At 45.7% G+C, this 14,019-nt stretch overlaps 2 protein-coding genes across 2 annotated transcripts in view; both read right to left on the bottom strand.

Annotated features, from left to right (window-relative positions):
* Positions 1-6,485, bottom strand: part of Edem1 (ER degradation enhancing alpha-mannosidase like protein 1) — a 38,099-nt gene extending 31,614 nt beyond the window's left edge. Inside the window, exon 1 of the mRNA XM_052174472.1 lies at positions 5,780-6,485. Within this exon, the coding sequence (XP_052030432.1) occupies positions 5,780-6,273 (494 nt within the window). The 5' untranslated portion in view covers positions 6,274-6,485. The remainder of the gene's footprint in view (positions 1-5,779) is intronic.
* A 5,083-nt stretch (positions 6,486-11,568) lies between these two features.
* Positions 11,569-14,019, bottom strand: part of Arl8b (ADP ribosylation factor like GTPase 8B) — a 38,665-nt gene continuing 36,214 nt past the window's right edge. The window contains exon 7 of the mRNA XM_052174474.1: positions 11,569-13,587. Within this exon, the coding sequence (XP_052030434.1) occupies positions 13,538-13,587 (50 nt within the window). The 3' untranslated portion in view covers positions 11,569-13,537. The remainder of the gene's footprint in view (positions 13,588-14,019) is intronic.

The following is a 14,019-nucleotide window of genomic DNA, read 5'->3' as shown; positions in this document are numbered from 1 at the left end:
AAATCCTCAATAGCACTAGCCAAAGAGCCTGGAACAAGTGGCAACTGATACCAGAATAGGTTTTCTTCAAAATGTATTTTTAACTATTGTGATTGTTCTGTCCACTCTAGTCAGAAAATCCACTTAAAGATCTAGAATATTCACTAAAGCATTTTGAAATCTTTTCTAAACAAATAATCCCAGCACTTAGGAGACTGGGGCAGGAGGGTATATCAAGTTTTTTGATTACACAATACCATGTCTCAGAAAAAAATTAATAACACAAATTATCAAAATAGGAGGAAGAGAGTAGAAAATGAAGACAACATAGATTCAATTAAAAAATGTCCTGCTTCCATGTCAGCCTCGCAGCAGATAACACAGCTCTGCTCTTTGGACATGCTTATTGTAGTCCCGTCTCACCCAACAGCTTTTGAGGACGTCAATCTTTCAGTACAAGAGGTCCCATGTAAGCAGCTTGTCAAATCTCAACTCCCTTCTGATTATATGTGAACGAAAGCTCTCCGAAATTCATTCATGGTGACACTTTTAAGTCCTCATTACCTCTAAACAAACAAATGAAGGAAGGAGGAAGGGGGGAAGGATAAGGAGGAAGAAGAGGAAGAGAAAAGTAGGAGGAGGAGGAGGAGGAGAGAGGAGGAGGAGGAAGAGAAGGAGGAGGAATAGAAGGGGGAGGAGGAGGAGGTGGAGGAGGAAGAGGAGAGGAAGAATAAGAGGGTGGGGATGAGGACCACAGTGCCTGCTAGAAAACCTTTGGACTATGTAGCTAATACAATCAAGCAGACATGTTCAGGTGGAAAGTGCTACATTTACTCAACCTGTAACAGCTGCTTGGAAATGTTTCCGTTCTGTGTGAGCACAAAGATAACACAACAAATAGCACCTGCAAGCTCAAGGACTTAGGAACCCAGGGAGAAAACTGGACAGGAAGGTAAATATACATGGTGCTCAATTCTCAAACAAAGTTAAACTCAGAATGGAGGCTCACCAGAAAGGGGTCAGACCCGAAAGCAGCAAACCAGGAGAATCACCTTCCACAGCTTGATCAAGCAAGGCTTGAGCCTGACTCTGAAAGATGTCTGAAAAGGGAATTCTAAGAGGGGCCATCTCTGCCCCCCACCCCCACCCCTCTCTCTGTCTCACACACACACACACACACACACACACACACACACACACACACACACACACACCTGCATGAGTGTGAAGGTGTTCACATTTCTTCAGGTAAGAGGCCTGAGTAGAATTCAGAGTGTCCAGCTGTCTCTTTCCATCTTACTCCCTAGAGACAGTGTCTCTCACAGAACCTGGAACTCACCAGGGAGCGAGTAATCCTCCTGTCTCCACCCTAGCTGGTGTTTGGGTTATGAAAGAGTGAGCCACACCCAGCCTTTGATGAGCTTGGTAAGGGATTCTAACCCAGTTCACACTTTCACAGGGCCCTCTTACCCATCTACCTTAGCCCCAGTCCAGGGCTTTGGGTGTGGCCTTCAGATCCATCAGGAGTGAGGAGGGTTCGTTCTGAAGCAGAGTTGTCCAAGGGAAACCTATATAACTAGCACTCAGATAAGTGGCCGTCTTAAACTAGATGTGCCTGGGAACCATTTCTCATCTGTTCATTTGGCATTTTCTTTTTGTTGGGAGAATACGGTTTTGGGGGAGTTAGCTGGATTTAGCATGGATGGTCACAGGCCCAAAGCCCAAATTTATAGTTGTCATCCATGGAATTACAGAAATATCTAAATTTACTCAAATATTTCAATTTGGATTCTACAACCCAACAGTAGTTGGGCGCTAGATAGAGACTGACTGTTGTTTTAGGGTTTAAGATCCACTTACTTCATGTCAACTTTACACAGGGTCCCCGTCTATCTAAGTATCAAGAGGATGTGACTAAACCGGGCGGTGGTGGTGCACACCTTTAATCCCAGCACTTGGGAGGCAGAGGCAGGCAGATTTCTGAGTTCGAGGCCAAACTGGTCTACAGAGTGAGTTCCAGGACAGCCAGGGCTACACAGAGAAACCCTGTCTCGGAAAAAAAAAACAAAAAAACAAAACAAAACAAAACAAAACAAAACAAAAAAACCTGTGTGTGTGTGTGTGTGTGTGAGCATCCACAGGGTATCAGCCGATCACATGGAGGTTGGGTTATGGGTGGTTCTGAGTGCTGAGAACAAATTCGAGTCCTCTGTAAGAGGAGCAAGCACTTGTCACTACAGAGCCATCTCTCTGGCCTGCAGAGTCTAATTTGAAAAGGGCCAAAAGGTAACTTAGTAGCAGACCACTTAACTGGAATGGGCAAGTCTTATTAAACAGAAATAAAAGTATTTAAGCCTTTTTTTTTTACATCTTATTTGGGAAATGTATTCAACTTGCTCAGAACCAGGATGACAAAGCACAGGCCTGATACACTCCGCAAAGTACCAAGGCACGAGAGAACTGTACCGTAGAGAACAGGGACAGAAAAGAAAAGGTTAAAGAAGTTGAGCTTTCTGCTCCTGACTGGCCCATATGAGTCTGCTCGAGGCCACAAAATCCCAGGGCTCTCTCACCAGTCTAAAGCACAAAGGCTTGCCAACCACGAGTCGAACGCCCCAATAGTGCTAGACGTCTTCCCAGTCAGAGACCAGACTTCAGCTTGTACAAACTGCCAGTGCATAACCAAAGCAAACCACAAAACTTATCACAGACCTTGGGAAAGGCCCTACGCCCCCCAAGACGCCACTGGGACCAACAACTTTAACCAACCACCATTACTTCACTTTGCTAGAGCCCCAACCCCCACCTCTAAGTGCTCCAGAAATTGCTTATGGTTCATTAAAAAATATAATAATCATCAAAGCCAGGCCTGGTAATGCAGGCCTGTAACTCCAGCTACTCAGAGTCTGAAGTAAGGTCACAAATCCAAAGCCTGCTGAAGCTGCAGCCCAGTTAGCTCAACAAGACTATCTCAAATAGATTTAGCTCCGTGGCGGACTGCTAGCCCAGCAAGCACAAGGCGGGAGTACAACAGGCCCTTAGACGCTGCTTCTGCTGAAAAGCTCCAAGTCACGACTCATAGGAACCCACAAAGTAACTAAAGATGGGGTGAAAGCCCGGCACCTGTCCCCTTCCTTCCCTTTGAGTCCTCCTGCCTTCCACTATGCATGGGCATGGTAATCACTCCAGGAGAACCTGTCTACCCGCTCTTCCATCCCTGAGACTGAAGGCATTGTCTGACACCTGTCCTTCCCTTAGACACCTATGAGGCAGTACAAGCAAGGCATCTTACAAGAACAACTAGGAACAGATTAACACTGTTCTTTAGTTAACAGGCTCCCCTTGTAGGACCTGAGCTGTCACCAGAACGGCCAAGACCACAACTCCACCCAGACTGCTTAGCTTTTCTAAATCCCAGACTCTCAGCAACACTCCTTCCTCTACTTGGTCCTGGGGCTTGTGGCAGGTCCCTGAATCCCAACCCAAGGACAGCAGGACCCTGTGTTTGTACCTCTCCCCAGGAGGTTAATTAAGACTCTTTACTCTGCTTTGTGTCAGTAACTGTCTCTTTAATTGGTATCTTGGGATGAGGGGCCAAGATCAGCTTATTGGGGCAGCTGGAGCGTTTACTGTAACACTCCTGGCTGTTAAGAACAATCCTCAGGCGTGAAAGGAAGACAGAAAGACTAACAGACCAGCAGACCAAAGGAAGGAAGGAAGGAAGGGAGAGAGAGAAGAGATTAGGAAAGAGCCACTTTCCGAGGAAGCCCACCCATCGGTTCAGCAGTTCCCAGTCCAGAGAAAAAGAAGAAAAGAGAAAGATGAGGTGTAACTGACAGGAACAGAACTGATGCTGTGCTTAAGGTTCAGTTGGGAATGTATCAGAAATGCCCTGTAAAATATTCAAGGGAGGGTGAACCCAACAGTGGTCATCTAGAGATTTTTCAAAACTTTTCTGTGTCTTGATGGTCAACTGTCAACCTTTGGCTGACTTTTGGTGCACAAACAAAAATACTGTCTTTGTAAAATAATAATTTAAAAATACTCAAAATAGGTACATACTTAAGTTGCAGCTACATGAAAGAGAGACAGAGAGAGACACAGAGAGACACACACACACAGAGAGAGGGGGGGGGGGTCCTGCCATCTGGACAGGAACTGGCAGAAAAGATCTACTAAAAATAACTAGTGGGATTTTTTTCAGTTTCCCCTCTCAGATTTAATGAAATTTGTTCTCATGAAATAAAGAAAGAGGAGAGAAGAGGAGGGGAAGGAAAAGGAGGGGAGAAGAGGAACAGGAAGAAGGGGAAGGCTGGAATTAAAGACAACACAGCCATAGGTACAGAGTCTCCCGTCTCTTCAGAGTGAGACCACTCATTCCCTTCCTATAATCCCAAAAATGACTGGTGTTACTTCACAAAACTATATAGTTTCCTCCCAAAGAAACTGGAAGAAAATACATTTATATGAAAGAAAGAGATGAAATTTAGCTCAGCTATCAAGGACATGGAGCCCTGGGCTCAGTTCCGCCACCCTGCTGACAGAAAGCAGGGAAGGTTTTGGTTTGGGGTTTTAACATATACAAAGGCTGGCGCATGACAAATAGTTCACCAGTCCGCTACAACTCTGAAGAGACCCAGCCCCTCTGTGCCGGATGCTCCCTCCGAACAGCTCATCAGGCTGCAAGGTAAGACACAAATCCACACGGAACCAAAGTCACTTTGGTAGCTCTTCGAGCCCTTTTAGCGCATTAGCTAGCTCATGCTTGGGAGTAGCAGAGTGTGAGTGGAGGTCAGAGGACAACACCTCTTTAGTTCATTCTCCTTCTTCCATGTGGGTCCTGGGGAATCAAACTCACATCTGAGCACTGAGTGCGAGGCCCAGCACCCTGACTGGCTGAGTCATGTCAGCAGCCCTTAGCTTTCCGTTAGAAACTAAGAATCCTCCACAGCTTCCCACCAGGTGTAGGCAAATACACAGGCCAGATGTCCAAGGGTGCCCTTGTGTAATGCCAAGACAACAAACAAGCCACTCCACGCCCATCTGAGGAGAGGGAAACACCACAGTCGCCAACCAGCCTGACTGGGTCAGTGGCAGTGCACACCCTTCAGGAAGGAGGAACTTGGCTGGCTGGCTTGCTCTCTTGGACTTTGAAGTCCACTGGAGTAACCCCAGAACTCCACCTTCCCATACGTGGCTAGTGGGGCTCGGAGGACTGGCTGACCTTTTGACAGCACCATCACCCCACTTGTGTTTACCATGGTACCCAGCAATGACGGTGTCAGTCAACTCTGTGCCTAAGAAATCATCCTTCGGGGGCCCAGATCGCATATCTGGGCCAGGCAACTACCATCCCTCCCTACAAGCTCCCCTCAGTCTACGGGAAGGAGAAACCTCATCCCAACCCAGTGTCCAAATCACTGGATGGCCCCTTTCTAGGAACTCGCTCCTTAAGCTTCATATTAAAAGGCTTTGGGTGTGGCATTCTGATCAGAAGTGGGGAGGGTTCGTTTTGAAGCTGACTTTTCCAAGGGAAACCTATATAAACTAGCACTTCATGTGTCCATCTAGAGCGAGAGACACTGTGACTGTCCCTTCCTGTGTGGGCCTCAGTTTCCCCCATCTGCAACTAAAAATGACAAGGACAGCTGTCCTGAAGTTTGGAGGGTCAGGGAGAATCAAGAGAATGGCAGTCCACTGGGGAGCGGAGAGGAGGAACCTCGGACTACGGCGGACCGTAAAGACCCTGGTGTGCTCTCAGGGACCCGGAGGGGCGGAAGGCAGCGCGCGGGCTACTCACGGGTCTCCGCGGTCAGGCCCCCGGCCGCGGCAGTAGATGGGGTTGAGCTCGTCCTGCGGAAAGGCGTGCGCCATGTAGTTGTCATAGCCGAAGACGAACATGCCCCGCGCCAGGTCGCGCATCTGGGCACGCAGCTGCGGCGGGAAGGCGCCGCTGTAGCGCCGCTCGTACTCGTCCGGGCCGCAGCCACCGCCGCCCAGAGCATAGCCCCAATGCGCCGGGCCGCACACGCCCGGTCCCGGCGCAGGTCCCGGCTCTGACGGGGTCTCGAGCCGCCCCTCCGTCCCGCGCCTTGGCCGATGAAGCCAGGCCGGGCCTCCGGGCGGACCAACTGGCCCCGAGCCGTCGGGGTCCCTCAAGCGCTGGAAGCCGAAGCTGAGCGGAAACCGCTGGTAGAAGCCCATGCTGGGCCCCAGCCCGAAGACCAACCAGAGCACCGCATGGAGGCCGAGGCGCAGCAGCACCAGCCCCAGGACGAGCGCTCGCCATTGCATGGTCGCGCGTCCGCCGCGGGCATTATTTTGAAGCGCCGGGCGCGTCCCCAGCCGACCGCCTCCCCGCGCGTCCGCCGGGAGCCCGCTCACTTCCCCTTTAAGGAACTCCCTCGTGACGCACCAGGAACTGGTCCATTGTCCCCCCGCCCCGCGGACCGGACCGGCCTGCCTGGCACCCGCGTTCGCCTGCCGGCCGCCCGGGATTGGCCTTGCACCGGCCCGGCCTCGAGGGGCGCGGCCGGGGACACCCTACGGCTCTATAGGCCGCCCCGACTGCAAGGCCACGCCCTGTCGCTGGGCCACGCCCCCTGGGCGGTTCCGAGTCCGGTCTAGCTGGCGTGGCGAACCTAGGTCGCTCTGGCTTTTGGGGAAAGAACTTCCAGCCAATAGGAGCACGGCACGGAAGCTCCAGGACACAGACACGGCCTCTGACCCGCCCTAACCCGGGTAAATGGTGTCCCTGAACGAAATGTTTCTTGAAGATGGGAGAAAGCCCGTCAAGGTCTGGGGTAGTAGGGGAGAAAGGTAAGGGCCAGGGCCTTTAGGCAAAGGAAGCACCTACGAATATCTAGGAAAGGTTTTTAACTTGGTGGGAGTGGGACTCCCTGGTCCAGACTGCACAAACTTTTTTGTTTCAGCTTTTTTGTTTTGTTTTATTGGATCGCCTTAACTTGAAAGAATCATTCATATTTCTAAAATTCTACGAGATCACATCCAATCCCAACAGGGCGGGAGGGGGAACTAACACCAAATCATTTTCATCAGAACTATTTAAACATCTTTTACTGGCAGTCCCATCATCTCCACAGTGCAAGGCAGTAGCAACCTTGGAAATGTAGGGCAGATTGGGGGTTTAATCCCTTTTAAATCCTAATTCCTATAATTAAGGTTACTGATTTCGTTTATTAAGGACTGTGGCTTTCAATGGCTCTTGGAGATTCAGCGGCTCTTTTTACCCTTGAAGCGCCTGTAAAAGCTTTGCCTTTCCTAAGATTACACTGTGTGTCTATCAAACTTGCAAAAATAAAAATAGGGGAAGTAACGAAATCAGTAATTCCTGTCACCAACCGTGAAGGCCATGACAGGAAGGATTTAGGTAAATCCTGTGACATTTTCCTTCCATTTTGGGGTCAGAGTAGTTGCTGCAATGTGATAGGGTACAGAGCAGCCAGCAACAGTTAAAGGTCTTTGTACTGGGAGAGCTTATTTTGTGAGAGACAAAGGCCCAAGCAGTATACAAAAACAAAACAAAACAAAAAAGAAAAGAAAGAAGCGACTGGACTGGGGAAACTTGTTGGTCCAACACACTCTAGTTCTTGAACCTGAGCTATTAGTCTCTGCCTCCCTGGAGCTAACACAAACTGAAAATGAACATTAAGATATGCTTTCTTTCCTCCTTAAGCTACTTCTGTGCAGCTTTTAGCTTAAATTTATCTCACACTCTAGTCAGCTGTCAGCCACGGATGACAGCAACTGTTCTCACATTACAGGAAAGCTCTAATTTTAAAAGATGAGTCTAGTAATCCTACAAAACCAGAATGCTTTTCATGACACAACAGATAATAAGCACCACTAGGGCAGGTTTTCAGAACACTAGCATGAATTCCTATTTAATCTTCATTTAAAAAAAAAAAAAACTAAAAATGGAGTATCTGTAACTTGCCCTTTAGACCAAGATTTCTCAGATTGAATGTAGCTGATGAAATTGAGATATCTCTAATCAGAATATACAGCCTTAAAGATAAAAACAAACTCTGAGACAGGATCTCACTATGTAGCCCTCCGTTTGCCCCCAACCTGTAATCCTCCTGCCTCAGCTCCAAATGGGAAATTATGGAAAGGTTTGTGATAGGTTTTTCCAAATACATAAATTCTCACAAGAGTATCTCAGGACTAGTATGAAAAAGTCACATTTGTTTTAGGTACAGCTTTGCTGTGCAGCTCCAAAGACACAGCTGAGAATCCAGTCAGAATCTTGCCTTTGTAACCTTGCTAAGTTAGTTTCTGCACCTGTTTCCCCTGCTGCAAAATATTCCCCATTTTAAGACATGAACAATACTTACTACAAACTGTCTCATACACTCACAAAAAAAAAAAAAAAAAAAAAAAAACCCAACAGTCAAAAAACTTGTAGTAGTGGGTCCTGTTAATGAGACAGTATTTTGTATGAAAAAAATAAGAATCTGGTGTGCTGCCATGTACTTTTCTGTGGGTGGGACCAAGACAATCTCTTGTGGACTGTTAGCTTCTGAAACAAGCAACTTATTAAAAGTTAACTTCATCAGCCAGCCATGGGGGCTCACACTTTCAATCCCAGCACTTCAGGGTCAGAGGCAGGCAGATTCAAGTGAGTTTGAGGCGGCCTGATCTTTTTAATGCCTGAAGTCCTCCTCAGGATGCTAAGGCAGGACTGCTTTAAAGCCAAAAGAGCAAGAGTAGCCCGATCAGCACAGTGAGTCAACTGTCCCAAAAATAAACAAAAGGCAGTGTTGTTTGTCCTCCCCCAGTCCTGCTATCCCACAAAGGGAATGGGCTTCATGTTCAGTCTGTGAACTGCGCAATGTTGTAACAGACAATAGCAATGTGAATTTTCCCTTTGCAGAATGGGAATCTGAGTAAGTTATAAAAATAGATATAAAGTTAAAAGACACAGAAACAAAATAACCCATTGTTCCGGGCCATACTGTGTAATAACTGAGGGCCAGCCACTGTTGCAGATGACAAAGGGAGGGAGATAATAACTGACTGACTGCTGTTCTGCTTCCCATGTCAAGGGGAAGCCAGAGATTGGCTTGGCTCTCCCCCACCCCTTATTTCAGGTTTTTCAAAAGCTGAAATGAATTCTTGCTGAGCCTATAGTGGCTACAAAGTGTTATTAGTTCGAAACAGCTTTGGAGTAAAAACATATGCAACTGTAAAGGTCTTTCCAAAAGTTATAAGCTTCTATGTTTTAACAGTTGTTTACGGTACTGCATCGTTCTGTAAACTGTGAGACTAGCCCTTCATTACATTAAAACAAAGTGGAGGAAAGTATTTCTGCACTTTCAAGTAGATGGGATATAAAACACTAACATAGTCACTAGGCAAGTAGTGTGTGTGTGTGTGTGTGTGTGTAGGTATGTATGTGCACACGCAGGTGTTTGCACACATGAGCTAGGTACTATCCACACCTCTAGTATGCCAGAATCACTGAGAAGCTGGGTAGGGAATCCTCATTGGATAGACTAGAAAGACTCCAGCAACTCACCAGGGATACTACCAGTTAATTCGAAAGAAAAAGGGGCATTCCCCCAAGTGCCAGTCTGACACACTTCGGAATCAGAGACATTAGCATGTCAAGCTGAGACTTTTCGGCACAGTCCTTCCTTTTGCCAGTGACTCCCGATACTGCTTACACTGAGTCTACTCGACATTACACTCCACCTAGAATGTCACTGACCTGTTCCTGTTTCCCCATGACACACAAGGGGCATCAATGACAAGGACACCCACTTTTATTAATAGTTCAATTTTAAATAGAACTCTGTGGAGGATGTTTACCAACAGGAAACACCTGCCATGGGCTGCCAACTTGTAAAAGAGCAAACTCTAGAGGAAGTCTGTAAGGCTTCGCATGTGACTAGCTTTCCCGTCCTGACTCACAAGTGTGCACTGTTGGGGCAATGCTGGATGGAAAAATCCAGTTTTCAATAAAATGTAAATATCTTAAACAACAAAGCCGATGGCCTCCTCACAGAGGTACATTTTCAGAGCCCTCAGCCAGCGGGTGTTACAGACTGGTATCTTCTGAACCTCGTTTAAGCTTCCACCGCCAGACCTTCTGAGGCTGCAGCTACCAAATCAATCTGCTTCAATGTCACATGCAAAAGGAAACCACTTTCCCAGACAAAAATAAAGTGCACTAAAGCAGCTATGGTCCAAAACACTCAATTTACTTATCATAATCACAAAGTCTTGAGCCACATACCCATCCCGCCAGCACTCAAGAGGCTGAGGAAGGGGAGCCTCAGTTTGAGTCCAGCCTGGGACACAAAGCAAAACCTTGTCAAACAAACAAACAAACAAACAAAAACACTTTAAAATAATAAACTTTCCATTTCTGAACTAAGCTAAATATGTACTTTGTATTCCACAGCCCCATCTAAACTCACATTCCTTACTACCATCGATTTCACAAAACAGTAAGTGCTTGCGAAAGGAATGTCTATCACATATTCAGTGATACGGAATGACAGGGTGTGCAACGACAGCCTAACTTATTTAAACCATTTCTACAATGGCTCATTTTAAAACTCAATACAGCTTATAATCCAGATGATAGCATGTTAGCAAAATGGAACAAATACCTTACTCTAAAAATAGGGCTTTGGAAAAATCAGTATTTTCATGTCTTCATGTGTATGGCGTGCATGCCTGCATGTCTATTCCCATGTGTGGGAGTGTGGATGTATATACACACCTGGAGCTCCGAGGTTCATATTGGGTATCTTCCGCAATCGTTTCCTACCGTAACTACTGAGGTGGTGTGTCTCGGATGACCCAGAGCTTGCTCATTAAGCCAGTCTAGCTGGTCATTGATGCCTCCCTCTTATCCTGCCAGGCTCTACGATCCTGGGATTATAGACAAACCACAGTACAGGCTGAACATCTACTGCTGGGGAGCCCAACTTCAGTTTAGGAGGCAATTGCTTTATCCATTAAGCCATGTCAACCCCAAAACAGCATGTCAGAGGATGGAAATATTTGCATTCTGAAGTAGACATGTCTTGAAATTTCTTAATTTATGGTTTTGATTTAAGAAAAAAAAAAAAAGCTAGGATTTAGCTCAGTAGTAGAGGGCTTTCCTAGACCATGCAGAGCCTAGGTTCAGTTTCTGGCAGTGCAATAATCTAAAATACACTGGATGATAAAATTCTTTACTTGCCCCTACCATTGAAAAGTCCTAGATTTGGGGACAGATAAGAAGCATATGGCTCAGTGGCATCAGAGTGCCCGGCTAGCATCAGTGAAGACCAGACTCAATCCTCAGAACCCACCCACCAAGTGCTACTACAATGTATACATAATAGAATCCTGAGGGGGGGGAGAGAAGGGAGGGGATCATAGTACCAACTCTGTAGACACTGTAAAAGTTTATTTCTAGTTCATCCCACCGACACCTCTGACAGCTGAGATGACAGTCTTCCCAGCACATGGTCTGTGGAGCCCTTTTCCTGGTGATTATTTTCCCACTCCAGTCCACAGGTCTGCATCTTCCATCATGATATTCATTTTAAAAGGTAAAATTGTCAATGCAACCCTCAAAATGCAAGTTTATTGAATAAAGCTGAGAGGAGCAATAAACAGACAAAAAATGCATCCACACCTAAATAAAAAATGTACGTATTTACAAAGTTCAGTAACTGTTAGGTTTTCACATGCAGAGGTTATGCACAGGAAAAAGTTGGTAGTAGCTTTTAGATGTCCTGAAATGCTGGAAAGCAATGGAAAGACAAACAAATTAAGGTTCCTATAGGACAATTAACAAAACCTATGCAGTCCCCGCTTAGTTAAACATTCTGGTTCCTAACCCTCCTTTTAGGCACAAGCAAGTTGCCACATTCTTTGAAATGGTTCACAGTGACCATTAGTCATGTCGGGCTACAGGAGCAAAGTTAAATACCCCTTTATTCAAACCACCATCCCATTCAGGAAGAGTGCAACATGCCTCCGTGAATAAGGAGAGAACTTTAAGCCCAGGTTCTACTCCCTAAGAATGTGAATGAAGAAAACAAGTAGTGTCTGTGCAACACAGTGCAGTTATCCGTACAGAATGTTCTTAAGGCCGTGGCAGTCTATAAATTAAATCGGTATTCAGTAAAAGAACTTACTATTGACTACACTTGGAGTGCTCAACACATCTGAATATGTACTGTTGACATAGGCGCTGCTTAACAGAAGAGACAAATCACACACAGTGTGAGCAACACAGAAGCAGGTGGGGCCATGAGGTTTATCTACTACATTGGCATGAGTAACAATTTACAAGTCAACCAGTATTAATATGTCCCTTTATGTACGTGGAGATCACTAAGCTACAAAATAAGTTCATTGTAAGTTTTTGTACAGCTCTGTATCATAGAAGCAAACAATAAACAGCATTGGTTCCTCCGTTCTCTGAGTGGCCGGATCATTAAACAACCTGTAGACGTTGCGCATGATTACATTAGATGAAGCAGGCAGGTCTCTAGAGTTGTCACAATCAATAAGTCTAGTGGCACCAGTGAAAAGAGTGCCAAACCTTACATTGGTAAGAAAAAAATAAGAATTTGTTTATAAGTATCCTTTGTGCTGAAAGTCAACTTCATGACTAGATATAAAAAGTCAGGAGTTCAGGGTGCCATGCAGCAGCACAGGTGGGTGACTGGAGACAGAACAGACGTGTATTCATATGAAGTCAGACATTCTTAATGGGTTTTATTACAGTAGCTGGAATGCTCTAAATTCATGAAAGCTTTTGAAAAAAAAATCTTCAATTCCCATCCCTTTAAAAAAGTGTGTTAAAAGGGGGAAAAAACTAATGATCTGGACAGATACAAAAGAGCATGCTGTAACTCCTCCCATCTCCCCAAACGCTATCTGGTGACAAAGGAGTTTCAGAAAGCAGAATGTTTTTAAAACTCACCAGTGGGAAACCTTCAGTTAAGGACCCACTATCTGACCTTGCGCCTCTGGTACCTCTTGGCAGACCAGTTATTCCTACACTGTAAGTCTACATTTCACATGCATGTGTGAGATGAGATGAACAGTATGTCCGCATCCCACATAAGTCAGGCTTAAAGTTTTTTCTAAATACTGTGTGTGGCACTAGGAATTCCATGCTGCATCAAGTCAGTACCAGCAGAAGCTACTGGACTCTGTAATGAAATAGGTAGACATGTACTGAAAACCAATACAAAAACCTGGTCCAGAAAGACCAGAATGATAATATGCAATTTTCTTAATTAAAATGGTCAAAAACGTGGGTGTTCTGAATAGAAAGAAAAGAGGTCTCAGCACACTAGACCGTGTCTGCAGCCTTTGTGTGTGCTGACTGATCATGACAACTCCAGCTGATTTGTTATGAAGGATAGGATACACATCTGCAGCAGTGCACATGAGAAATAAACTCTGAAAAAGGCAATTTCTTGGGTTTAGGAAGGACCATGTTCTGGGAAGTACTTCAGAGGAACGACAGTAGTTCTAGGATTATAGCCAAGAAGGACTGGAAGACTCAGAAGATGTCTCAGCTTCTCCGGGATTTTGAGTGTTGAATAAGCCACTGAAGTGTGATATCTAAAGATGGGGAAAGTGAGATTTAAGAAATCAGTGTTAAGAAATAAACACACGATACATTAAATGTTCAAGGCTGCATCTGTACTGCACTGTCTGAGCTTCAACAGGGCAATGTGAGACTCTGCCAGATAGCACCCATCAACTTGGTACCTTTATACTTGTGCCTGTCAGATCAGGAACCAATCCCAAACTGCCAGGAAGGCAGATAGGAAACAAAGTCTCTGAGCAAGAAACTTGTAACTGTAATAAAAGACAAAATAATCACTTGAACTTTGATGTTACTCAGAGACTGGCTTTCAAATGAAATGACAAAAACACTAAGTCTCAGAAAGCAAGCCTCAGTGTAGAGGAGGGACTGCTAAGATGCAGCTAAGGTACAAGGTCGCTACTCACGGTGACACCTAAACCAGGCTTCATAACCTTGTCACTGTT

This window comes from Apodemus sylvaticus, chromosome 2 (genome assembly GCF_947179515.1).
Source record: "Apodemus sylvaticus chromosome 2, mApoSyl1.1, whole genome shotgun sequence".
Taxonomy (NCBI): Eukaryota; Metazoa; Chordata; class Mammalia; order Rodentia; family Muridae; genus Apodemus; species Apodemus sylvaticus.
Note: the sequence above shows the minus strand (reverse complement) of the source record. Positions and strands in the feature narration are given on the sequence as shown.